The 26,400-nt window shown below is 45.2% G+C and overlaps 2 protein-coding genes across 2 annotated transcripts in view; both read left to right on the top strand.

Annotated features, from left to right (window-relative positions):
* BTK (Bruton tyrosine kinase) overlaps positions 1–21,516 on the top strand; it is a 55,182-nt gene extending 33,666 nt beyond the window's left edge. Inside the window, exons 6-19 of the mRNA XM_053580170.1 lie at positions 3,096–3,224; positions 3,525–3,592; positions 6,757–6,944; positions 7,340–7,402; positions 8,027–8,081; positions 8,626–8,705; positions 8,880–9,007; positions 9,990–10,064; positions 10,673–10,844; positions 11,642–11,858; positions 14,856–14,920; positions 16,577–16,695; positions 17,200–17,357; positions 21,032–21,516. Of these exons, the coding sequence (XP_053436145.1) occupies positions 3,096–3,224; positions 3,525–3,592; positions 6,757–6,944; positions 7,340–7,402; positions 8,027–8,081; positions 8,626–8,705; positions 8,880–9,007; positions 9,990–10,064; positions 10,673–10,844; positions 11,642–11,858; positions 14,856–14,920; positions 16,577–16,695; positions 17,200–17,357; positions 21,032–21,103 (1,589 nt within the window). The 3' untranslated portion in view covers positions 21,104–21,516. The remainder of the gene's footprint in view (positions 1–3,095; positions 3,225–3,524; positions 3,593–6,756; positions 6,945–7,339; positions 7,403–8,026; positions 8,082–8,625; positions 8,706–8,879; positions 9,008–9,989; positions 10,065–10,672; positions 10,845–11,641; positions 11,859–14,855; positions 14,921–16,576; positions 16,696–17,199; positions 17,358–21,031) is intronic.
* Positions 21,517–22,945: 1,429 nt separating this feature from the next.
* On the top strand, positions 22,946–26,071 carry TIMM8A (translocase of inner mitochondrial membrane 8A). The gene is made up of 2 exons (XM_053580893.1): positions 22,946–23,317; positions 25,748–26,071. Exons 1-2 carry the CDS (start codon positions 23,186–23,188, stop codon positions 25,907–25,909), a joined length of 294 nt encoding a protein of 97 aa, XP_053436868.1. The 5' UTR covers positions 22,946–23,185; the 3' UTR covers positions 25,910–26,071.
* Positions 26,072–26,400: the final 329 nt, after the last annotated feature.

Below are 26,400 nucleotides of genomic sequence, written 5' to 3'. Positions count from 1 at the left end.
ATGGCCTGACCTCACCAAAATGAATCGAAGAATGGCATTGGCAAAACTCCAACAATCGGTAAGAGGAGGAATGATTCATGCATGCCTGAAACAGAATTTTAGATATTGTCCTGATAAATATGAATAGAAGAGACCATCCAGTCCGTGAAATGCCTGGAGGATATATACCAACCACTAGTGCTTCCCAGGCAGAGCTTGCTGTGTACATTGGTGAAGCAACCAGTCTTCCATAGCCATCCCACTTGAACACGGAGACTGTGTCCTGAATAGCTGGAAATACTAGCTCTGGGTTAGGCAACAAAAGAAGGGGTGTCATCTTCAGAGGACCTCTAAGAGGGCAGACATTATTTGGGAATGTGGGGGGAGTTCGTAATGAGTGTGCTGAGGGTGGGAATGACAGGAAGTCTTATTTCCTCTCATTAACTTATTGGCACAGCTTAGTCTATCAGACTGGCTAGTAGTTAATTAGGTATTCTTGGCATGTGTATTAGTGCCTAGCCCTGCAGAGGGCACAGAGGACCAAATCCCTGCGTAAAGGGGTATGGCATAGGAAAAGGATGGAGAGGATGGAGATAGTGGGAGAAATTTATCCTGGCAGGGAAGAGTGTCAGTGACATTGTTCAAAATTACTAGCACCTGCTAATAACAAGAGACAAGCAAACTTTTGGATGGCTTGATTATTGTTTTGAAATTCTCTATAGGCACTGAAAACCTTTATAGCCTGCACTCTGTCTAAACCACTCCTACCATTCTGTCCTTTATACAACAATGAAGAGGAGTGCTGAAAAAGTTGGGGGTGAGGGTGGGCAGGGGAGAGTGGTTAAAAGTCTTCAAGGACATGTGGACAAAAGCATCAAGATGGCACTCTTTACAAAAAGGTAGAACTTTTGTTCATTTCCCTATAAAAGTGCATCTAGCCACCAGAAGTTTGTAGGCCTCCCCAAAAGCCTTGAGTGAAATGTGAGTAGCACACTTTTAAGGACTTGACTTGTGTTCTACAGTACCAAATTTTGTTTTGTTTTTGGTTTTATCTTTTTTTTTTTTTTTTGCAGTTTTTGGCCAGGGCTGGGTTCGAACCCGCCACCCCCAATATATGGGGCTGGCACCCTACTACTTGAGCCACAGGCACCACCCTGGTTTTATATTTTTTAAGAAGTTATGTGGGATTCTTCTTGGCAGTAAATGCTGAAATATGTATGTCCTCAAATGTGCATGTTCTTTAACAACAGCAAGAAGTGGGGCAAAGACCGAGGCCCATCTGTTATTTCAATTGCCTTTGCTTCTCTCAGTTATCGGGCACCATGACACCATGATCCCTGGATGACTTTTCTTTTCCTTTTTTTTTTTCTTTTTTGAGACAGAGTCTCACCCTGTTGCCCTGGGTTGAGTGCCAGGGTATCATCATAGCTCACAGCAACCTCAAACTCTCAGGCTCAAGTGATCTTCATGCCTCAGATTTCTGAGTAGCTGGGACTACCTGGATGACTTTTCTAATTGAATTCATATTAAAGTTCTTGAGATGCCACAGCATTATACATTTTTTTTTCTTTTTTTTTTTTGTAGAGACAGAGTCTCACTTTATGGCCCTCAGTAGAGTGCCGTGGCCTCACACAGCTCACAGCAACCTCCAACTCCTGGGCTTAAGCGATTCTCTTGCCTCAGCCTCCCGAGTAGCTGGAGTAGCTGGGACTACAGGCGCCCGCTACAACGCCCGGCTATTTTTTGGTTGCAGTTTGGCCGGGGCCGGGTTTGAACCCGCCACCCTCGGTATATGGGGCTGGCGCCTTACCGACTGAGCCACAGGTGCCACCCTTTTTTTTTTCTTTTTTAATGACAAATGATCAACCATAGCATGCCGCATTAAACAGCAGTAACAATTTCTCCTCTCTGCAAAGCACTCTATTCTTTGCTTCTGGGAGCTCTTTTGAGCCTCACAACCCCGAGAGGGAAATGGAACTCTCTGGCAATGGGCTCAACCCACATTAGTGGCCCTATGAAAATTGGAACCATGTTTATTCTAGAAGCAAAATTACTTTCATTTGTCCTTGAAATCAGCCCTGCTGACCATTCTCTGAACACATGAAGCCTAATGTAGAAGTTCTCGCTAAGGTTAATATCTCTAAAAGATCACTCATGGAACTAGGAAATCAGTATATTAAAAGCTGGAGAATTGGGTGGCGCCTGTGGCTCAGTGAGTAGGGTGCAGGCCCCATATACCAAGGGTGGCAGGTTCAAACCCAGCACCGGCTTCACTGCAACCAAAAAGTAGCCGGGCGTTGTGGCGGGCGCCTGTAGTCCCAGCTGCTCGGGAGGCTGAGGCAGGAGAATCGCGGAAGCCCAAGAGCTGGAGGTTGCTGTGAGTCCTGTGACATCATGGCACTCTACCGAGGGCGGTAAAGTGAAACTCTGTCTCTATAAAAAAAAAAAAAAAAAAAAGCTGGAGAATTGGGCAGCGCCTATGGCTCAGTAAGTAGGGCACCAGCCCCATATACCGAGTGTGGCAGGTTCAAACCAGGCTCTGGCCAAACTGCAACAAAAAATAGCCAGGCATTGTGGCAAGTGCCTGTAGTCCCAGCTACTCAGGAGGCTGAGGCAAGAGAATCACCTAAGCCCAAGAGCTGGAGGTTGCTGAGAGCTATGATGCCATAGCACTCTACTGAGGGTGACAAAGTAAGACTCTTCTCTAAAAAAAAAAAAAAAAAAAAAGCTGGAGATTTGGCCTGGTACCATTTGATTTGTTTCCCACAATCAACACCTAATTTACAGGAAGATTGTAATGGCTGCTGGGAACACATAGATAACATGTTAACCGTCTTGGGCTCTGGAGCCAATAGATATTCTTATCATGTTGGTCAGGAGATACTCATCAAGGCAGACCACTGAAGAAAAGTGCAGAGGAACTATCTGGGGCCAGCACACAGTCAGACAGGCTAGTCATGTGAGCCAACTGGTCCTGCGGTCTGCTTTCCTTTGAGGTGGTTGAGGAGGGGGCAGTTATTTGAAGCTCACCACTAAGCTTAGTCAAAGAGGGAAACATGCAAATGGTGGATTCTCCCCCATGTCAGATGTGATCTCTCTCTTCTCTCCTGTTACAGTAATCCGCTACAACAGTGATCTGGTACAGAAATATCACCCTTGCTTCTGGATTGATGGGCAGTACCTCTGCTGCTCTCAGACAGCCAAAAATGCCATGGGCTGCCAAATTTTGGAGAACAGGAATGGAAGTAAGAGATCTGATCGATATAATTTCTCCCTCATTTGGCTCTATTTCCCTTACTTTCCTAAGAGTCTGTCAAGACCAGAGACAGCATAAAGTTATACACTTTGGCCACTTCACAAAAGGACCTGGGAGAGGGGATTTGTGGGGGCTGAAATCCAGCTGGTAATCTGCTCTCCAGGCTGTGTGACCTGGCATGGGGCTATATTGACCCAGATGCTTTTGATATCAAAACCTCTGACCAATCCTGTCTCTGGGCTCTTTCCTAAAATGCATTCTGTGTCATCAATGGCTTCTTGTTTTGCAGGCTTAAAACCTGGGAGTTCTCACCGGAAGACAAAAAAGCCTCTTCCCCCAACCCCTGAGGAGGACCAGGTATATCTCTACTAAAAATAGAAAAACTGACGCAAGAGGATCTCTTGAGCCCAGGAGTTTGAGGTTGCTGTGAGCTATGATGAAGACATGGCACTCTACCCAAGGCGACAGAGCAAGACTGTCTCAAAAAAAAAAAAAAAAAAAGAATTCTCTTGGGACTTGGCAGGGTTAATGGGTATTCTTGCTAATATAGGAAATTTGTCCTCGTAATTAGGACTTCCTCCTCAAAGGAAAGATAGAGGGCTATTAAGTAGCTCTTGGCAACCATGTAATCCAATCATCTGTTATAAACAAAGCCTGGGTTTTTAATGAAAAGTATTTTCTTTTCTTTCTTTTTTTTTTTTTTTTTGTGAGACAGAGTCTCACTATGTTGCCCAGCTTACAGCAACCTCAAACTCTTGGGCTCAAGTGATTCTCTTGCCTCAGCCTCCCAAGTAGCTGAGACTACAGGCACCTGACACAATGCCTGGCTATTTTTTGTTGTAATTGTCATTGCTGTTTGGCAGGCCCGGGCCGGGTTTGAACTCACCAGCTCCAATGTATGTGGCTGGCACCCCAGCCGGTGACCTACAGGCACCAACCCTAATGAAAAGTACTTTCAAACATACAGTAATGTTGAGAGAATTTAACACCAAACACCCATATACCCAACACCTAGCACTAACATCACCTACCCCTGACATTTTAATTTAAAACTTGGTTTTTCCAGCGGTGCCTGTGGCTCAGCGGGTAGGGCGCTGGCCCCATATGCCGAGGGTGGCGGGTTCAAACCCAGCCCCGGCCAAACTGCAACAAAAAAATAGCCGGGCCTTGTGGCGGGTGCCTGTAGTCCCAGCTACTCGGGAGGCTGAGGCAAGAGAATTGCCTAAGCCCAAGGATTTAGAGGTTGCTGTGAGCTGTGTGATGCCACGGCACTCTACCGAGGGCAATAAGGTGAGACTCTGTCTCTACAAAAAAAAAAAAAAAAAAAAAAAACTTGGTTTTTCTTGTTCCTTCTTGAGGTCTATCTAGAAAACCCTTCCTCATATATCATAGGTAAGTACAGCAGATATTATTATTATTATTATTATTATTATTTTGAGACAGTCTCACTTTGTCATCCTGGGTGGAGTGCCGTGGTGTCACAGCTCAGAGCAATCTCAAACATTTTGGCTAAAGCCATTCTCTTGCCTCAGCCTCCCAAGTAGGCAGAACTACAGCCACCTGCCATAGCACTGGGCCATTTTTAGAGGCAAAGTCTCCTTCTAGCTCAGGCTGGTCTCGAGCTCCTGAGCTCAGACAATTCACCTACCTTGGCCTCCCAGGATTCTGGGATTACAGGCATAAGCCACCACACCCAGCCTTGAACTTTTTCTTTAATTCCATTTATTTGTGTCCCCTGATGCTGGTAGTACTACTACTAGCTTCCTTTTTTACTCTGTTGCCCTCAGTAGAGTGCAGTGGTATCATAACTCACAGCAACCTCAAACTCTTGGGCTCGAGCAAATCTCTTGCCTCAGCCTCCCGAGTAGCTGGGACTATAGGCACCCACCACAATGCCCAGCTATTCTTTTTTTAGAGATGAGGTCTTGGCCGGGCGCCATGGCTCAGGCCTGTAATCCTAGCACTCTGGGAGGCCCAGGTAGGTGGATTACCTGAGCTCAGGAGTTCAAGACCAGCCTGAGCAAGAGTGATACCTGTCTCTAAAAATAGCTGGGCAGGTGGCGCCTCTGGGTCAGTGAGTAGGGCACTGGCCCCATATTCCGAGGCGAGTTTGAACCCGGCCCCAGCGAAACTACAACAAAAAAATAGCCGGGCGTTGAGGCAGGCACCTGTAGTCCCAGCTACTCTGGAGGCTGAGGCAAGAGGATCACCTAAGCCCAGGAGTTGGAGGTTGCTGTGAGCTGTGACGCTACAGCACTCTACCGAAGGCAATAAAGTGAGACTCTATCTCTAAAAAATAATAAATAAATAAATAAAAATAAAAATAGCTGGGCTATAGGGTGAAAAAAGTGTGACTCTGTCTTAAAGAAAGAAACAAAAAGAAACATAGAGATGAAGTCTTGCTCTTGCTTAGGCTAGTCTTGAACTCCTGAGCTCAAGGTATCCACCCCTCTCGGCCTCCCAGAGTTCTGGGATTACAGGCATGAGCGACCGTGCCCGGTACACTGGCTTCCTTTATCTTTTGTAGAATGTTCATTGTTTAATCTTTCGGATGAGGTTTTTGAGTTATTTTGCCTGGCCTAGAGCAAATATTATTATGCTCATTCTGCAAAGAAGGAAACCAAGGTTCAGAGCCACTCACTAGATTTGTGCACTAGTTTAGTGCCCAGAAGGTTTCCTGACTTGGACTGCACATGATTTTCGTTCAGTAAGCTTTGAAAATACTGATATCTGGGCGACGCCTGTGGCTCAGTCGGTAGGGCGCCGGCCCCATATACCAAGGGTGGCGGGTTCAAGCCCGGCCCCGGCCAAATTGCAACCAAAAAATAGCCGGGCGTTGTGGCGGGCGCCTGTAGTCCCAGCTACTTGGGAGGCTGAGGCAAGAGAATCGCTTAGGCCCAGGAGTTGGAGGTTGCTGTGAGCTGTGTGAGGCCACGGCACTCTAGCGAGGGCCATAAGGTGAGACTCTGTCTCTACAAAAAAAAAAAGAAAATACTGATGTCTGGGACCCACTCCCAAAGATTTTGATGTAATTGATCTGTGAGGAAACTGCCTTAGCATCAAAATTCCAAGATGGTCTTCATGTGCACACTGGTGCTTAAAAATGGTTGTTGAGGGCGGCGCCTGTGGCTCAGTGAGCAGGGCGCCGGCCCCATATACCGAGGGTGGCGGGTTCAAACCCGGCCCCGGCCAAACTGCAACAAAAAAATAGCCGGGCGTTGTGGCAGGTGCCTGTAGTCCCAGCTACTTGGGAGGCTGAGGCAGGAGAATCGCCTAAGCCCAGGAGTTGGAGGTTGCTGTGAGCTGTGTGATGCCACGGCTCTCTACCGAGGGCAATAAAGTGAAACTCTGTCTCTACAAAAAAAAAAAAAAAAACATGGTTGTTGAATGAATGCTGAATAAACCTCTTACCATGCCTGATTTGGGTTAGAATGTTGTCTCTAGTAAGCCAGAGAGTTGGGAGAGAAGAGAGTGGTTGATATCTAGCCAAACTGCCTGCTTTTTTTCTCCTGACTACATAGATCTTGAAAAAGCCACTGCCCCCTGAGCCAGCGGCAGCACCAGTTTCCACAAGTGAGCTGAAAAAGGTTGTAGCCCTTTATGATTACATGCCAATGAATGCAAATGACCTACAGCTGCGGAAGGGTGATGAATATTTTATCCTGGAGGAAAGCAACTTACCATGGTGGCGAGCCCGAGATAAAAATGGGTAAGTCCACGCCAGCCTTTCCTGGACCTTGTGCCCGCCCACTCCACACCCGTGCAAAATCCTGCAGCATCATTCTCCTGCTCATTATCCAGATCAGAGACTGTTCTTCCCACACTGAAGTGAATATGCTCTCCCTCCCAAGTACTTCTCAGTGTGCGGCTCTACACCTGGCCTCTGCCATTGTTCTGAGCCTTTGTTGTCATGCACATGTAACTAATACCACATGTGCAGAAGTTCCATACTTCACTGACTGAACTATGCTTCAGAGACACCGTCCTCTTTGAGGGAGGGGAATGCTATGTATGCTTCCATCTGAGTTTGTTTCTGAACCCTATGAATCTGTCTTCCTAAGATGGGGAGCTGCTGGATGACCTGTTGCATTGTCTCCCCTACAGGCAAGAAGGCTACATCCCTAGTAACTATGTCACTGAAGCAGAAGACTCCATAGAAATGTATGAGTGAGTATGCTTTATGTTCCTAGCATACAGTCTTCCAAGAGGAACTATATATATGCATATATAAAATATATATACATACATACATTTTTATACTTTCAACACATTTTTTATTTCAAGATACATATTAAAATTGGTGCCAGCTTGTCAAATGATCCCACTACCCCAAGTTAGTGCCCATGTCTTACCTTCACTCCAAATAACCCTCTGCTGATGAGAGCTGGAGTGGTCACCATGCCCTCAAACTCAGAGAAATCACACTCAAAGAAAAAGAGTTGACAACCTGATGGGAAACATTTGAAAGGATAAAAATCTTAAACCGCTACTGTTGTCCTTTCCTCCCTAGTCATGGAAGCGGATTGTCCTAAAATGCCCCAGTCCTTGGTCTCTTCCCTGCACCCCACTGCTGCCTCCCTTTGCCTGCTATTCTCCATTTCTATGAACATGTAGTGCCAACCTGGTTTGGGGAAAGGGATACAGCAGGTTATGCCTGAGACAGATGCTCAGTAAATAGGTTTGAGTGAAATGGCTGAATCATTGGCATGGAGGAGCCGGGAGGCGAGGGCTCTAACCTATGGGCCCCTTACAACCTGGCCCAGGAGCCATTTGAATGCTCTCCTTTCACAGGTGGTATTCCAAGCACATGACTCGGAGGCAAGCTGAGCAACTGCTAAAGCAAGAGGTAAGTGGGGAACTACTAGTGAATGATACTCTACTTGCACAATAAGTGAGAATCCTGAATTGAGAGCCTGTGTTGCCCAACACTCTTGGGCAAGTGGTGTCAAAGCCACTATCATCTGGGGTCCCAACTATACTTTTAATATTAAAAGCAATGAGGCTGCTGCTCAAACGTGGAACCTGGCAGTAAAATCAGGGGTGGTTCTATTTTCTTTCAGGTTTGGGCAAGTGGGATGCAGGTATGAGCATCCTACAGGAAACTTCTTCTTTTTTTTTTTTTTTTGAGACAGAGTCTCACTTTGTCACCCTCGGTAGACTGCCGTGGCATCACTGCTCACAGCAACCTCCAGCTCTTGGGCTTAGGTGATTCTCTTGCCTCAGCCTCCTGAGTTGCTGGGATTACAGGCACCCGCCACAACGCCTGGCCATTTTTTTGTTGCAGTTTGTCTGGGGCCGGGTTCGAACCCACCACCCTTGGTATATAGGGCCGGAGCCCTACCCACTGAGCCACAGACGCTGCCCAGGAAACTACTTTTTTATTGTTTCAGGGGAAAGAAGGAGGTTTCATTGTCAGAGACTCCAGCAAAGCCGGGAAATACACAGTGTCTGTATTTGCTAAATCTACAGGGTGAGTGCTACTGCTCTAAGGCCCTGGGGGCAAAAGACAGGGGTACCCTCCCATCAGCTCCTTAATAGTGTGCCACCCCTCTTTCCTCTGTCCCTTAAAGTCAAAAGTCATCTCTTTTCACTTCTTCAGTCTTACTGACCCTTGTTGCCACTTACTAAGTATCCACTTCTTCAGGGACCCTCAAGGGGTGATCCGCCATTATGTTGTGTGCTCTACACCTCAGAGCCAGTATTACCTGGCTGAGAAGCACCTTTTCAACACCATCCCAGAGCTCATTAACTACCATCAGCACAACTCTGCAGGTGAGTACCAGAGGCAACTGAGAAGAAGAAACAATTCAGGATAAGGTGAGGGGAAAATGCACTTCACAGGGCAGTGTAAATTAGCTGTGAAAGTGAACCCCTGGGGCGGCGCCTGTGGCTCAGTGAGCAGGGCGCCGGCCCCATATACTGATGGTGGTGGGTTCAAACCCAGCCCCAGCCAAACTGCAACAACAACAAAAAAATAGCCGGGCGTTGTGGCAGGTGCCTGTAGTCCCAGCTACTGGGGAGGCTGAGGCAAGAGAATCGCCTAAACCCAGGAGTTGGAGGTTGCTGTGAGCTGTGATGTCATAGCACCCTACCAAGGGTGATAAAGTGAGACTCTGTCTCTTAAAAAAAAAAAAGTGAACCCCTGAAATGCTGGGTAGAGGTCTAGTAAAGAGCAGGTCAAAGGCAGAGCTATACCCGATAGGAACTAACTTCTTATTTGGTAATTGATGCATAGTGCTAAGAAAAGACACCAGAAGAGGTTGATGACTAATCAGTCAGCAAATATTCATTAAGTTCCTACTATCTACTCAGCAATTGCCTTGGTTCTAGAGGAGAATTCGGGAAAATTCTGAGTCAAGGTCCTTGCCCTCATAGAACATACAGGTTAGACAACATCAGAAGGCAGTTTATAAATAACGTAAAAATTCTAAAAACTTGGAGATCAGTGAGGGCATGAATACGTGGGAAAAGCTGCATTGAGAAGGTAAGATGTGAGACAAGCCTAGGCTGGAAGGTGGGAATATACTCAGTTGGGAGGGGGTGTACATTAGTTAGTATTTTCTCTTTTGCGTCTCTGAAAATTCTTTCATGGGAAGAGAAACTTCCAGAAAAATGTGGATTTGTGGATATCTTCTATGATTTAAAATATAGGAAGATACACACCAGAAGTGAGAGGCTTTAGGTGAGGATGTGTAAGGCAACCTTTCCCTCCTCCCCTACACTGCACCAACAGCACAACCTCTCTGTGTTTCAGGACTCATATCCAGGCTCAAATATCCAGTGTCTCAACAAAACAAGAATGCACCTTCCACTGCTGGCCTGGGCTATGGTAACTTCTTGTTTCTCTGTGGTAGGGTGGGCTATCTAGTTGCGAGGACTCCCTTTGCAGACCTTCCCTTAGCGAGTGTTCTGTACCAGCTGCCTCAAAGAAGGTTAAGACAGAGCCAAGCAAAAATTATTTAATGATTTTCTCCCTCTAGTGGCTCCTGTTGGGATTGCAAAAACATGGATTCATAAAAGGATTTGTTGTTATTTTGGGTCTTTTTGTCTTATAGTTTTAGTTATGGTAAAAATTTTCAGCACCATTTTCAGTCCATTAACTACCATCATTAACATAATAATAAAAGGTTGGGGGGTGTTGTTTAGTCTATCTGTTCTACCTTATGGCCAACTTTAACGCAGCCCTGGCCAAAAACTGTAAAAAAAAAAAAAAAAAAGAAGAATGGACCCTTATGGCCAACTTGAACCTAAAATTCCCAGATTTCTCCAACCGGTAATCCCCCTGAATCTGAGACTGACCTGAGCAAAGATGGATTACTACTTCTGATAATTTCCCTTTTACTACTTTCCCTATTTCTACCTCAGTAGGGATTCTTATGTATGATAGGAATTATATACACATGATCCTAAAGAATCACATAAAGACTTTGTTGTTAGGATCATGGGAAATTGATCCAAAGGACCTGACCTTCTTGAAGGAGCTGGGAACTGGACAATTTGGAGTAGTGAAGTATGGGAAATGGAGAGGCCAGTATGATGTGGCTATCAAGATGATTAGAGAAGGCTCTATGTCTGAAGATGAGTTCATTGAAGAAGCCAAAGTCATGATGTGAGTTATAGCCCAAATTCAATTCTCAATCTATTTTGTGGAGTCTAGGAATTACCAGGATAACCTACCATGATTTAAAAGTGACTTACAGGGTGGCGCTTGTGGCTCAGTGGATAGGGCACTGGCCCAATATACCGAAGGTGGCGGGTTCAAACCCAGACCCGACCAAATAGCAACAAAAAAAATAGCCAGGCGTTGTGGTGGATGCCTGTAGTCCCAGCTACTTGGGAGGCTGAGGTGAGAGAATCGCCTAAGCCCAGGAGCTGGAGGTTGCTGTGAGTTGTGATGCCACAGCACTCTACCGTGGGCTATAAAGTGAAATTCTGTCTCTACAAAAAAAAAATAATAATAACAATAAATAAATAAATAAATAAAAATGAATTACAGTGAAAAATATTTAGGACCAGGACCCGAGGTCAGACTTTGGTGAGAGTCCTAATTGATAAGATGATTTCTTGCCTTAGCTATTGTTTGAGCATAATGTTGATCACAGTAGTGTACCATCTCAGTAGCATTTGGGGGTAGATGTAGAAAGTGAGACTTTCAAAAGAAACTGATTATTTAGCCTTAGTGTTCTTACAGCCTTAGACTTGTTTCCTGTTCAATTGATAGGCTCCAAATCCATGCTTACCTCCACTAAACTCCACTCTTGGGTTTTGGGGGGAAGGAAGAAGCTTGCTATTATGGTCCCTATGTGATGCTCTACTCCTAGGCCTACCCCCCTATTCCTTAGTCCCTTTATGACTAGTATGTAGAGCCATAAAGGAAGGACTAGTTTTTTGCTGCCTCTCCTATAGGAATCTTTCCCATGAGAAGCTGGTGCAGTTGTATGGCGTCTGCACCAAACAGCGCCCCATCTTCATCATCACTGAGTACATGGCCAATGGCTGCCTCCTGAACTACCTGAGGGAGATGCGCCACCGCTTCCAGACTCAGCAACTGCTAGAGATGTGCAAGGATGTCTGCGAAGCCATGGAATACCTGGAGTCAAAGCAGTTCCTCCACCGAGACCTGGTGGGACCTCAGAAAGATTGGTGGGGCACCAAATGCTGAGGGGGTAGAAGTAGCAATAGAAGATATCGTGTGTGTTTGAGGAGAGTTACTAGTATCATCATTTCTGTTTTATCTAGAAAACATTAAAAGTTTTGTGTGCCTCTGCCCTAGTGGTAAGCCAGTCAAACATCTCCAGCCTCAACTTTATGAGGTCTGCCATGGTGTGAGCTAGAGCAGTCACTCATCCTCAGCCCCATACTACCTACAAGGAAGAGGTGGAGACCTTCACTGGTCATTCTGTACTCAGAGAAGAAGGAACTGTGCTTCCCAATGAGACTGTTCCTGGCATAGAGCGATCATTTGGTTATATCAGAGTCATGATCTGGAGCCTGGGGCCCATATGTTTGTTTTTTTCTTTTTATTTTATTTTCTTTCTTTCTTTTTTTTTTTTTTGAGACAGAGTCTCACTTTGTCACCCTTAGTAGAGTGCTGTGTCATCACAGCTCACAGCAACCTCAAACTTGGGCTCAAGCCATCCTCTTGCCTTAGCCTCCTGAGAAGCTGGGACTACAGGTGCCCGACAAAACCCCCAGCTATTTTTAGAGACAGGGTATGGCTCTTCTCAGGCTGGTCTTGAACTCCTGAGCTCAAGCAATCCATCTGCCTTGGCCTCCCAGAGTGCTAGGATTATAGGCATGAGCCACCATGTTCTGAATGTTCGCTTTTTTCTTTTTTCTTTTCTTTCTTTTTTTTTGAGACAGAGTCTCACTTTGTCATCCTTGGTAGAGTACCTTGGCATCACAGCTCACGGCAACCTCAAATCCTAGGGCTTAAGCAATTCTCTTGCCTCAGCCTCCCAAGTAGCTGGGACTCCAGGTGCCCACCACAATGCCCAGCTATTTTTAGAGATGGGGTCCCGCTCTTGCTCAGGCTAGTCTCCAACCCGTGAGCTCAGGCAATCCACCCATCTCAGCCTCCCAGAGTTCTAGGATTACAGGCCTGAGCCACCTCACCGAGCCCATGTTTGTTGTTGTTTTTTTTTTTTTCAAACATTACAAATACTGAACACTTAAAAAGAAACATTTCACATTTTTTTTAAAAAGTAGAATTTCCAGCTTCTCTTGAAAAAGTTTTTAGACCATCTTCCAATTTTAGCATATGTGCTGCCGAAGCGAGCACAGTTTTTAGACCATCTTGAAATAACAGGTCCACATTCTCACAGGCCACCTCCTTTGCTTTATTTACTTTTAGAGACAGGGTCTCTGTCATCCAGGCTGGAGTGCAGTGCCATGATCATAGCTCACTATAGCCTCGAACTCCTGAGCTCAAACCATTCTCCCACCTCAGCCTCCCAAGCAACTAGGACTAAAAGCATGCAGCACCATGCCCAGTTAGTTTTAAAAAATATTTTAAAAGGAGATAAAGGGGGACTGGGCATCATGGCTCATGCCTATAATCCTAGCACTTTGGGAGGCCAAAGTGGGTCAGAAATTCAAGACCAGGCTGAGCAAGGCAAAACCTGGTCTCTACAAAGAAATAGAAAAAGTAGCTGGGCATGGTGGCAAATGCCTGTATTCTCAGGAGACAGAGGCAAGGAGGTCAATTAAGCGCAGGAGTTCAAAGTTTCAGTGAGCTCTGATGAGGTGAGAAATTGAGACCTTGTATCAAAGAAAAAAAAAAAAAGGTAGGGCTGTGCCTGTGGCTCTGTGAGTAGGGCGCTGGGTGGTGGTGGGTTCGAACCCAGCCCTGGCCAAATTGCAACAAAAAACAGCCAGGCGTTGTGGCAGTAACTGTAGTCCCAGTTACTCAAGAGGCTGAGACAAGAGAATCACCTAAGCCCAAGAGCTGGAGGTTGCTGTGAGCTGTAATGCTACAGCACTCTACCGAGGGCAACAAAGTGAGACTCCATCTCCAAAAAAAAAAAAAGTATTAAAAGGATCTCATTAGGTTGCCCAGGCTGGTTTAAACTCTTGACCTCAAGCAATCCTCCCACCTCAGCTTTCCTTTCCTTTAGACCAGACAAATGTGATCCATTTCCTGCAATTTTCACTCACCCCACTTCATTCTTACTTTGCCTGTCCAGCCCCTGGAGGCATCAGAGTTTGTTTCCCTGTTTCTTTCAGCCAGGCCAAGGCTCAAATTTCCCGGGTCTCATGGGTAGAAAAGCAAATACCAAACTTGCCTCCTGTTCTACCTCAAAAAAAAAATTTTTTTTTGAGACAGTCACCCTCGGTACAGTGCCATGGCATCTCAGCTCACAGCAACCTCAAACTCTTGGGCTTCAGCGATTCTCTGACCTCAGCCTCCCAAGTAGCTGAGACTATAGGCGCCTGCCACAATGCCCAGCTATTTTTTTGTTGTAGTTGTCATCATTGTTGTTTGGCAGGCCCCAGGCTGGATTCGAATCTGCCAACTCCAGCGTATGTGGCTGGTGCCCTAGCTGCTGAGCTACAGGTGCAGAGCCTCTCCCTCAATTTTTTAAGCATTTAAGTAAAGGAAAGAATGTTGCATGGCTCGGTGCCCATAGCACAGTGGTTACAGCGCCAGCCACATATACCCAGGGTGGCGGGTTCGAACCCGGCCTGGGCCTGCTAAACACCAATGACAACTGCAACAAAAAATAGCTGACCATTGTGGCAGGCGTCTGTAGTCCCAGATATTGGGAAGCTGAGGTAAGAGGATCACTTATGCCCAAGAGTTTGAGGTTTCTGTGAGCTGTACCAAGGGTGACTTAGTGAGACTCTGTCTAAAAAAAAGAAAGAAAGAAACAATGTTGCCAATGTAAATGAAATTGTTTTGCACGTCCTCAGGGCTTTGTTTAGGACCTCATTGCTTTCCACATGGGGTGGAAATGCATCAAAATTTCTGAGTGGTGTCAACAAACACTAATTAGTAGGGAAGGTTTCTGTATTGAAGGGAATGAGGCTTCCCTAGCTTCATTCTACTGGTGGGAAGAAGCTTTGTGCCTTTGACCTGTGTGCCAGGGATGAAGTCTCACTTGCATCTCTTATACTACAGGCAGCTCGAAACTGTTTGGTAAATGATCAAGGAGTTGTTAAAGTATCTGACTTTGGCCTGTCCAGGTGAGTGTGCCTTTTTTCATCTTTTCCTTTAATAGTAAAAATAGCTCACGCCTGCAATCCTAGCATTCTGGGAGGCTGAGGTGGGTAGATTGCTTGAGCTCAGGAGTTTGAGAACCACCTGAGCAAGTGCCAGACCTTGTCTCTAAAAGTAGCTGGGTGTTGTGGTGGGCACCTGTAGTCCCAGCTACTCAGGAGGCTAAGGCAAGAGGATCACTTGAGCCCAAGTGTTTGAGGTTGCTGTGAGCTATGACACCATGGTACTCTACCAAGGGTGACAAAATGAGACTCTCTCTCAAAACAAACAAACAACAAAAAAAATAGCACAGGCGTGGCACCTGTAGCACAGTGGTTTCGGTGCCAGCCACATACACCAAGGCTGGCAGGTTTGAACCTAAGCCAGCTAAACAACAATGATAACTGCAACAAAAAATAGCCGGGTGTTGTGGCGGGCACCTGTAGTCCCAGCTGCTTGAGAGGCTGAGGCAAGAAAATCACTTAAGCCGAAGAGTTGGAGGTTGCTGTGAGCTGTGATGCCACAGCACTCTACCGAGGGCAACATAGTTAAACTCTACCTCCAAAAAAAAAAAGCACAGTACAAACCTGAGGGGGTGTTACAATTTTTAATCCCTCTTTCTTTTCTTCTCAATTTAGTGTTTTCCACTTTCTATTCCTTTTTCTTACTTTGAATTGTTTAAACCATTTCTTTCATCCTTTTGTTTTGTTTTCTCTCCTGTCCTTTCTCCTTTATTTCTGCCCCCTCTCTGTCTTTTTTTTTTTTTTTTGTAGAGACAGAGTCTCACTTTATGGCCCTCGGTAGAGTGCCGTGGCCTCACACAGCTCACAGCAACCTCCAACTCATGGGCTTAAGCGATTCTCTTGCCTCAGCCTCCCAAGTAGCTGGGACTACAGGCGCCCGCCACAATGCCCGGCTATGTCTTTTTTTTCTTTTTTTTTTTTGAGACAGAGTGTCACTTTCTTGTCCCTGGTAGAGTGCTGTGGTATCATAGTTCACAGCAACCTCAAAGTCTTGGGCACAAGCGATCCCCTTGCCTCAGCCTCCCAATTAGCTGGGAATACAGGCACCAGGCTCCACGCCCAGCTATTGTTTTTTTTTTTTTTAGAACCAGAGTCTCTCTCTTGTTCAGGCTATTCTCAAACTCCTGAGCTCAAGCCATCCACCCACTTCAGCCTCCTAGAGTGCTGGGATTACAGGTGTGAGCCACCATGTCCAGCCTTTCTTTTTTTTAGTTATTTCCCCCCAGTACTTTATCTTGATCTGTTAATCCTTTTGACTTTGCTTTATCCCTCCTTCTGTCTTAATCAGTCTAATTCTCACTGGCAACTGAAGAATAGAGGGAAGGGAAGAAAAGCAGAGAAAGGAAAGGGGGATCCAGGAAAGGAAGGGAATACTGGGAATACCTACTAGATCTTATTTCACGTCATCCTTCCTGTAGCATATTGTTAATCAGGAAAGCTCAGATATGAAAATAGGAAATTTGTTAAAAGTAACATATGTAAAAAGTATTGGCTGACCAGCAGAAGCTTTTATGAAAGGCTGTAAGCATGTGTGTGTGCTGCTCTTGTGACTGTGCCAAGAAAACTTAAATATCAAAGATCTCCAAATCCTACTTGTAACAAGTCCTGAATCTATTGCAGATATGTCCTGGATGATGAATACACAAGTTCAATAGGCTCCAAGTTTCCTGTCCGGTGGTCTCCACCAGAAGTCCTTATGTATAGCAAGTTCAGCAGCAAATCTGACATTTGGGCTTTTGGTAAGCGGTAGGATTATACAGATGGCATAGCTCAAAGGAAGAGAAATGTAATGGGAAAGTTGGTACCTTGCAACCTGCACAGAGAGATTGTTCTTACTTTCATTCATCTAATCCTCATGGAGTGCTTACTATTATCAGGCATCACAGGGGTTTCTAAGGATAAAAACAGTAAACTGGACATAATTCTTGCCTTCATTCAGTTTTCGACAGCTTCTGAATGCTGATTGTGTACCAGGAACTCTGCCGGACCCTTAAACTACAGAGACAAATAAGATGCTGTCTCTCTTCTAGAGGAGTTAATATCTAGTGCAACCCTGAACTCCATGCAGTGTGGTCATTACCATAGCAGAAGTTTGGAAAAAATGAAAAAAGCACATAGGGAAGAACCAGCTGATTTTAATCTTTGCTGTTGTTCTAGGAAGACTAGGACCCCTATAACCCCAAAGACTGCAAACTGATTTAATAATTTTCTTTTCTTTTTCTTTTTTTTTTTTTGTCTTCTAGGGGTTTTGATGTGGGAAATTTACTCCCTGGGGAAGATGCCATATGAAAGATTTACTAACAGTGAGACCGCTGAACACATTACAAAAGGCCTACGACTTTACAGGCCTCATCTGGCTTCAGAGAGGGTATACACCATCATGTACAGTTGTTGGCATGAGGTATGTGTTTTATTGTGACCTCTTAAATTATTTACTTGAACCTACTTTCCTGTTTATCTGGCCAGTCCCCATTCTCCATGGCTCCAAGTCATTTGGGCATAGACTGATAGCTGCACATATTCTCTGATCCCAGCCTGCACCCCAATCCTCTGCTGTCCTGAGGCTTTCCCAAGCCCACCCCAATTTTCACCAGAGTATAATTAGTAGGCCCTACTACTAAATCAGCTTTAGAGAAGGTGTTTTGTAAAACTATATCACCTAGCATGAGCTGGCAGCCAAAGGCACTCAGACAAGAATATGGGCATGAAAGTCATGAAAGTTTGTGTTCATTCCTTTGAGAGTCATCGGCCCTTTCTTCTACGTCACTAGCTGCCAACCTTTTCTGGCTGAGGTCCAAAATGAGATATATTTTTAACTCTAAGACTTGAAAAGGAACTAAAATAGTTAGTAGAGTTTTTTGTTTGTTTTGTTTTTGTTACTTTTATTTATTTATTTATTTTTTTGCAGTTTTTGGCCACGGCTGGGTTTGAACCCGCCACCTCTGGCAGATGGGGCCAGCACCCCAATCCTTTGAGCCACAAGCGCCGCCCTATTTTTGTTTTTTAATATGGTGTATGGTTGGGTATGTGGGTAGGTGTGGTATTTTGGAAATAAGGTGTCTGTCCCTCTATTACTAAAACTTTGCTGATCTCACCATGGCTTCTTCCCCAGTTATCTTCTCCATTTTTCAGTAAATCCTTGGCAACTGAAATCTCTAGTACAGTGGTTCTTAACATTCCTAATGCCATAGCCCTTTAATACAGTTCCTGTGGGTTGCAACTCACAGGTTGAGAACCGCTGCTCTAGTAGGAAATAAATGCTCCGCTCTTTACAGTGCCCAACAAACACATATGTGAATCTGGAACCCTCTGGGTGAGGTGAAAAGTTGGCAACTGGATCAGAGAGAACTTGGCTCCTTTCCCTTGAGCAAATGACAAAGGTCACAGAAAAATGTGTGGAGAAAGGGAGAGAGAGCTTCTTGGAGTCATTTCCCTTCTCTCTCCTGTGTGATACAGGATCAAGGGTGATTGTTTATGCTTCTTTCCAACCAGGACATCCTCACTCTGCTATTTAAAAACTATTTCAGACAGACATTTTCTCCACAGCCTATTTAAAGTAGTGGTCACAAAAACTGGGTGCATATCAGAATCCCTAAGGAGCCTTTAAAAATACAGACCACTGGGCCTCTTCCCCAGAAATTCTAATTAGGTATGTCTGAAGTAGAACCCAGAAATCTCTTTTTAAATGTCCTGGGAAATTCTAATACTCAGCTAGGTTTGAGGACTGCAGATTTAAAGGACCAAGAAATTGATTTTTTTGTTCTGACAGATTGAGACCTTTCTTGTATAAATATTCCCTGAAATCACTAAATAACCTCAGTGGCTTACAGACTATGGGCTTTCAAAAAAAGCCTTAGTTTGGAGACTAGACAGTGGTAACAAAAGGTCCCAGGCATTCAGAGTCCCTGCCCAGAGATGCAGATTACAATTTTTTTTTTTTTTTGAGACAGAGCCTCAAGCTGTCGCCCTGGGGAGAGTGCTGTGGCATCACAGCTCACAGCAACCTCCAACTCCTGGGCTCAAGCGATTCTCCTGCCTCTGCCTCCCAAGTTTGGGACTACAGGCGCCCGTTAGAACGCCCCACTATTTTTTGGTTGCAGCCATCATTGTTGTTTGGTGGCCCGGGCTGGATTCTAACCCGCCAGCTCAGGTGTACATGGCTGCCCCCTTAGCAGCTTGAGCTACAGGCGCCCAATCAACAGGAGATAAATTATAATTTTGAAATGTTATTCTCTTTTTTTTTTTTTTTTGTAGAGACAGAGTCTCACTGTACCGCCCTCGGGTAGAGTGCCGTGTCACACGGCTCACAGCAACCTCTAACTCTTGGGCTTATGCAATTCTCTTGCCTCAGCCTCCCGAATAGCTGGGACTACAGGCGCCCGCCACAACGCCCGGCTATTTTTTTGTTGCAGTTTGGCCCGGGCTGGGTTTGAACCCGCCACCCTCGTCATATGGGGCCGGCGCCCTACTCACTGAGCCACAGGCGCCGCCCATGTTATTCTCTTTCTTTCTTTTTTTTTTTTTGAGACATTCTCAAGCTGTCTCCCTGGGTTGAGTGTTGTGGCGTCACAGCTCACAACAACCTCCAACTCTTGGGCTTAAGTGATTCTCTTGCCTCAGCCTCCCAAGTAGCTGGGACTACAGGCACCCACCACATGCCTATGTTTTGGTTATAGTTGTCATTGTTGTTTGGCAGGCCCAAGCTGTATTTAAACCTGCCAGCTCTGGTGTATGTGGCTGGCACCCCAGCGGCTTGAGCTACAGGCGCCGAGCCTGTTATTCTCTTTCTTAACTTTGGTTTGAGGATGATGGAAACAGTGTTTGAAACCAAACTAGGGAGGCACTTATGCCTCAGTGGGCTGGGCGCCGGCCCCATATACTAGGGGTGTCGGGTTCAAATCCGCCCAGGCCAAACTGCAACAACAAAAATAGCCGGGCATTGTGGCAGGCACCTGTAGTCCCAGCTGCTGGGGAGGCTGAGGAAAGGGACTCACTTAAGTCCAGGAGTTGGAGGTTGCTGTGAGCTGTGTGACCCCCACAGCCCTCTACCGTGGGCAATAAAGTGAAACTCTGTCTCTACAAAAAAAAAAAAAAAAAAGAAGAAGAAGAAAGAAAAAAGAAACCAAACCAAAAATTATCACAGCTTGTGGGATTTCTGTTCTGCCAACCACTTACAATTAAATGGTAGCCATTTTTTGCTTGAGGCACCAAAATAAGAATGCATTGTGTACAATTAGGTAATGAACTTGCCCATAGTTTTAATTAAAGTTTGTCAGTTTAATTTACAAATTTCTCTTATCACACTAATAACCTAAGTTACTAAAAATGAAAAGTACACAAGGACTTTATGGAGAGCTGCTGTTTCTTTCCTTATTATTATTATTATATTTTTTTTTGTAGAGACAGAGTCTCACTTTATGGCCCTTGGTAGAGTGCTGTGGCCTCACACAGCTCACAGCAACCTCCAACTCCTGGGCTTAAGGCGATTCTCTTGCCTCAGCCTCCCGAGTAGCTGGGACTTACAGGCACCCGCCACAACGCCCAGCTATTTTTTGGTTGCAGTTTGGCTGGGGCTGGGTATGAACCCGCCACCCTGGGTATATGGGGCCGGCGCCCTACCGACTGAGCCATAGGCACTGCCTCCTATTTCTTTTTTTTTTTTTTTTTTTGAGATAAGAGTCTCATTATGTTGCTCTCCGTAGAGTACTGTTGTGTCACAGCTCACAGCAACTTCATACTCTTGGGCTTAAGCAATTCTCTTGCCTCAGCCTCCCAAGTAGCTGGGACTACAGGTGCCCGCCCCAATGCCCAGCTATTTTGTTGTTGTTATCATTGTTGTTTAGCAGGCCTGGGCCCGATTTGAACCCGCCAGCCCTGGTGTATGTGGCTGGCACCCTAACTGCTAAGCTAGGGGCACCAAGCCTTCCTTTTTTTTTTTTTTTTCTTTCATAACTGACAGAGTAGGCTAGTAGGTCTACAGTAAATACTTAATAAACAATTGCTGCTTATTCATTGCATTTCCCTTGAATTCTGGATTTTCACCACTATAACACAACACCTTTTCTTTGGTTTTAGAAAGCAGATGAACGTCCCACTTTCAAAATTCTTCTCGGCAATATTCTAGATGTGATGGATGAAGAATCCTGAGCTCACTAATAAGCTTGGCTCTACTCCTCTCCTCCACAAGCCCCAATTTCTCTTCTCTGAGGAACTTCCAGTCTCACAGGCCCTGGAACCTATGCTCCCACTGACTACATAAAGACTCCCCTCTACATCTAGGAATGCCTCTCTTCTTTGATTCCCTGGGATAGTGCCTTTTGAGCAAAGGCCAAGGAATTATTGTGCCTGGCATTGCCCCCCCCATGAAATTTCCCAAGAGTATAAACACAGACTGAATTTAGTTAGGATGGAAACATTTTGGGGGAGGGAGGGATGTAAATAGTCTCACAAGGGGTCTAAATCTTTGGGTAGGCATTTCAGCTTTGCGGGCCGTTTGGAAAGGACAAAATGGTGTCTTAAAAATGGGAGGGTGTTTTGATAAAATAAAATTACTAGAAAGCATGAAAGCCTCTGATATCTTGATTAATCGTGCAACCTCCCTGAAGCGCCCTATCACAGTGTTCAAGAAAGCTATTTTTTATTTTTTTGACTGGGGCTGGGTTTGAACCTGCCACCTCTGGTATATGGGGCCGGCGCCCGACTCCTTTGAGCCTCAGGCGCTGCCCGCCTTTATTTATTTATTTATTTATTTATTTTAGAGACAGAGTCTCACTTTTGTTGCCCTCGGTAGAGTGCCGTGGCGTCACAACTAACAGCAACCTCCAGCTCTTCGGCTTAGGCGATTCTCTTGCCTCAGCCTCCCGAGTAGCTGGGACTTAACAGGCACCCGCCACAAAGTCCGGCTATTTTTTTATTTTGTCGTATTAATTTCATTCTTTCTTTATTCTTTCGGGTTCTAAGTTCTCTTTTTATCCTAACAATTCTTGTCCTTGATATTTAGGGTTAAGGGAAAGGAGGGGGAGAAAACACCAAATTAAAAAAAAAAAAAAAGTTTAGAATGCATGCTCAAGCCGCCCGGCTATTTTTTGTTGCAGTTTGGCCGGGGCCGGGTTTCGAACCCACCACTGTCGGTATATGGGGTCAGCGCCCCACCCACTGTGCCACAGGCACCGCCCCTAGGGAAATTTTCTGATGAAAAGAAAGCTATTGTGTGATAATGGTTTGATGCACTCAGATCAAGAACGGTATCCTCTAATTTAACCTCTCCTGCTTTTTTTTTCTTTGTTTTGTTTTTGAGACAGAGTCCCACTGTGTCGCCCTCGGTACTGTGCCATCGCGTCACAGCTCACAGCAACCTCTAACTCTTGGGCTTAAGCGATTCTCTTGCCTCAGCCTCCTAAGTAGCTGGGACTACAGGTGCCCGGCTATTTTTTGGTTGCAGTTGTCATTGTTGCTTTAGCAGGCCCGGGCCGGGTTCGAACCTACCAGACTTGGTGTATGTGGCCGGCTCCCTACCCACTGAGCATTGGCACCACCTAATCTCTCTTGCTTTTGTTAAATCCTGCCTCCAAATCAGAGATGAATTCACAAGCCAAAGCACAGGGCCTGTCATGTCACAGTAGGCATGCTATAGCTGAGTGAATCTGAAAGCTGGGGACAAACTCTGCGAGAGCCTCATTTCGCTAGGTCGGGGAGATGAAAATTCCGTTTAAAAACCTGGAGCCAGAGTCTCAGAACCAATAACGAAGAGGCCAGCAGTCCCGGCGGCGCGCAACCCAGGCAGTCGGGAAAGCGCGAGCCAATTGGGAAAGCGCGGGCTAATTTGGAAGCCGGCAGGGGCGGGGCTTTCGGGCAGGCCCACAACCGACCCACAGGGTCGGAAGTAGCTTCTTGTTTTCCTTTATTCCTTTCTTTTTGGAATAACATCTCCATTACACCTCGGCGCTGGGTTGCAAGCTCTGAGACATCCAGGCACAGACCGGGTGTCGCCGCAGAGTTGCGGCTCCCAGGAGGGGAACCCGGCGTGCTGGGAACGGAGGGCCGCCCCGGCTGCGAGACGCGAAAGATGGCGGGAGATGGCGGCGCTCCACTTCCCGGCGTCACGCCGGCGCAGTGAGCTCGCGGGGCGGTCCCGAAGGCGACGGGTTGTGGTTCCGGTTCCGTCGCGGAGACACGTGAAGGTCGGTGAGTTGGTGCGGAGTTGGTCTCCGCACGCGTGGTCGCGCTGGGATGGATTCCTCTTCTTCTTCTTCCGCCGCGGGTTTGGGCGCCGTGGACCCTCAGTTGCAGCATTTCATTGAGGTGGAGACTCAGAAACAGCGCTTCCAGCAGCTGGTGCACCAGATGACCGAACTTTGTTGGGTGAGGATCCTAGGGCTGGGACCTGTACAGTACTCTACCCCGGTCCTTACCCTGTGGGGCTATCGGCGACATCGGGGATTCGGGATGAGGGTGGATCTGAAAGCACCCCTTGGTCTTCTCAGGTTTTCTCAGGCCGAGCCAGAAGGGAGAAAGAAAGGTGATTCCACTTCTCAGTGGACTGTCAGTCGGGACCTTGGCTTTGTTGATCCATAGGACTGTGGATCAAAGAAGACATGCCGCTGTCCCACCCAGCGCTTTCTGGCACCCTAAGTTGAAACTATCTACTACTTGGTCACCAAGACTGATCAGAGCCCCAATGCTGGGATTTTACTTTGGGGAAATCCGAGTCCCAGAGAGTTAGTGAATCAGTGAATCTACTATTCCTGGACTCCTCAGGATTTACCTTGACTATCCAGTTGTAATTCTCCCTAGGGAGAAATGAATGGCTCTAGTCCACTAACTGTAAAAGTGGCGTAATCTCTTCCAACATACACACTTATTTATCTTCTTGTTGGATTGTTGTGTAATACCAAGCCGTTTCAGGTCTGAAGGTTGAGGAGTTTGAGTCTGCCCTGTGAGGGGACTTTGGCAAAAGGGTGGAAGGCATTTGCAGCTTGAGGTCAAAGTGTTCTAGTTGCCAAGGACAACATACTATTCTCCGTTGATGTACAAAATTCACAGAATTCAGAGGTCCAGGATTATTTTTCTTGGCATTGGAAGGTCTGAGGCTTGTGTACACCGAAGAGAATAATGAACCAAAATTTTAACTTAACTTGAACTATATACAGTCATCGGTTTCTATAGTTCTTTTCCCATAAACTTACTTATCAAATGTTTATTTAATGCTGGTCTGCTTTGGACCAGAATGCTTTAATTCTGTTTAAAAAATCTGTGATTCCTTACTTTTGGGCCAGGAGTGGGTGTGATTAAGGACTCCTTTAATAATCTGTAAGCTGTGGGCCCTTTAGGAAAATTCATACAATTTTCCATTCATTGTGAGAGGATTCAGGAACTTCTGGATTAAGTAGACAAGGTTACAGAATCTTGGGTCATAGACTTTTTTTTTTCCTTTGATAGGTGTTATGGTGTCTTGCTGTAATGATTTATTCTTTCACCCTTTATTCTTCAGTTAATTGAAAGGTATTTAATGCAAGAAGCATTATGGAGTTCCAACCAATCAGAGCAAAAAGTTACTTCATTTGTATTTTGCCATTTTTCTTGCTCTGTAATAGCTCTACCATTTTCTGGCCCTATGACTTTGGGCAAGGTATCTCTATGCCACCGTTTCCCTCTTTGTAAAAGAGGATTTATAATGGTATCTACATAGGGTTGTGAGAATTTAATGTATTTGAGAAAATTGCTCCACACTTGGTAAGCTGCTAAATGTGAGCTATTAACATATTTGATACTATTTTTATTTTTATTTTTTAATGTACATAGTTATGATTTATTTTTTTTAAGTAGCATAAACACATTTTTGTAAAACCAGAACAACATAACATTTTAATTCACAATATTTTTTTCTGTTTTCCCATGACTGGTACTGGAACATCCGTTTTCTGTGTAATTTTTTTCCCAACAGAAAATAATTGCCTGAAAAATAGGTCCCCAGGAATAGATATCTGTCATAAATGAAAGCATTATCACTCATATGGCAAAAAAACAGTGAATAGATTCTTTTGTCTCTAAAGGGACACCATGGAATACTATGCAGCCTTAAAAAAAGATGGAGACTTTACCTCTTTCATGTTTACATGGATGGAGCTGGGAACATATTCTTCTTAGTAAAGTGTCTCAAGAATGGAAGAAAAAGTACCCAATGTACTCACCCTTATTATGAAACTAATGTAGGACCTTCACATGAAAGCTATAACCCAGTTACAACCTAAGAATAGGGAGAAGGGGGAAAGGGAGGGGAGGGAGGGGGGAGGTAGGTGGAGGGAGGGGGATTAATGGGATTACACCTGCGGTGCATCTTACAAGGGTATATGTGAATCCTAGTAAATGTGGAATGTAAAGGTCTTAGCAAAATAACTAAGAAAATGCTATGAAAGCTATGTTAACTAGTGTGATGAAAATGTGTCAAACGATCTATGAACCAAGTGTATGGTGCCCCATGATCATATTAATGTACACAGCTATGATTTAATAAAAAAAAGAAAAAAAAAACAATCTCTTTCAAGAACTGCAGAGATCATCTTGGGTGTTGAGTTCAGGTTCTACTGTAGAAAGGGCACGGTTGCTTCCTACCTTGTTGCAAAGCATTTCAAAGCAAGCTTTAAACAGCATCTTCTTAAAGGATGAACTAAATCTCAACATTTGATACTATTTTTAGGTGAAGTTTTACCTCTAAGCAATAAGAAGTAAAATACCCCTATTTTATTTTAATTTCCAAGTTCCCCTTGTGATTCTGTATCTTGTCCTGAGCAGGAGAAGTGCATGGACAAGCCTGGGCCAAAGTTGGACAGTCGGGCTGAGGCCTGTTTTGTGAACTGCGTTGAGCGCTTCATTGATACAAGCCAATTCATCTTGAACCGACTGGAACAGACCCAGAAATCCAAGCCAGTCTTCTCAGAAAGCCTTTCTGACTGATCTCAGCTTTACCTCTTTGGAAGAGGAAGGTAGTTCAAGAAATGAAGAGCTGTTTATGAGATGATTTAAGAAATGGCTATGGGGAGATTGGCTCCCACCTTCTGTCACTCTTGGGACATCATATCATCTGAGAATGAACAAAGACCAATTTTTGTGTTGGGGGGGCTTGAGGGCTATATGTGTATTTGGTTGTGTTTTTTAATGCCAATCTTGTGAAAATAATTGACAGTTGGATGGAAAACTATTAGATGTGTATTACTGTGTATGGGACTATGCTTTTCTTAAAGTCCCCTTAACTGCTTCCTGTAATTTTGATAGTGGAACTGCTTTCTGTAATTTGATAGTGAGACTACATAGGTAAAATCTCTCACTTATGTGGATTCATTTCAGATTTCTGGGGAGAGCATTGTGTCTTTCAGAAAGTATGGCAGCGGGGGGAGGATAATTTGGCACTTAACTATGGGCCTCCTTATCTAGTGGTCGATTATCAT

The sequence above is a fragment of the Nycticebus coucang genome, chromosome X, assembly GCF_027406575.1.
Source record: "Nycticebus coucang isolate mNycCou1 chromosome X, mNycCou1.pri, whole genome shotgun sequence".
NCBI classification, from domain to species: Eukaryota; Metazoa; Chordata; class Mammalia; order Primates; family Lorisidae; genus Nycticebus; species Nycticebus coucang.
Note: the sequence above shows the minus strand (reverse complement) of the source record. Positions and strands in the feature narration are given on the sequence as shown.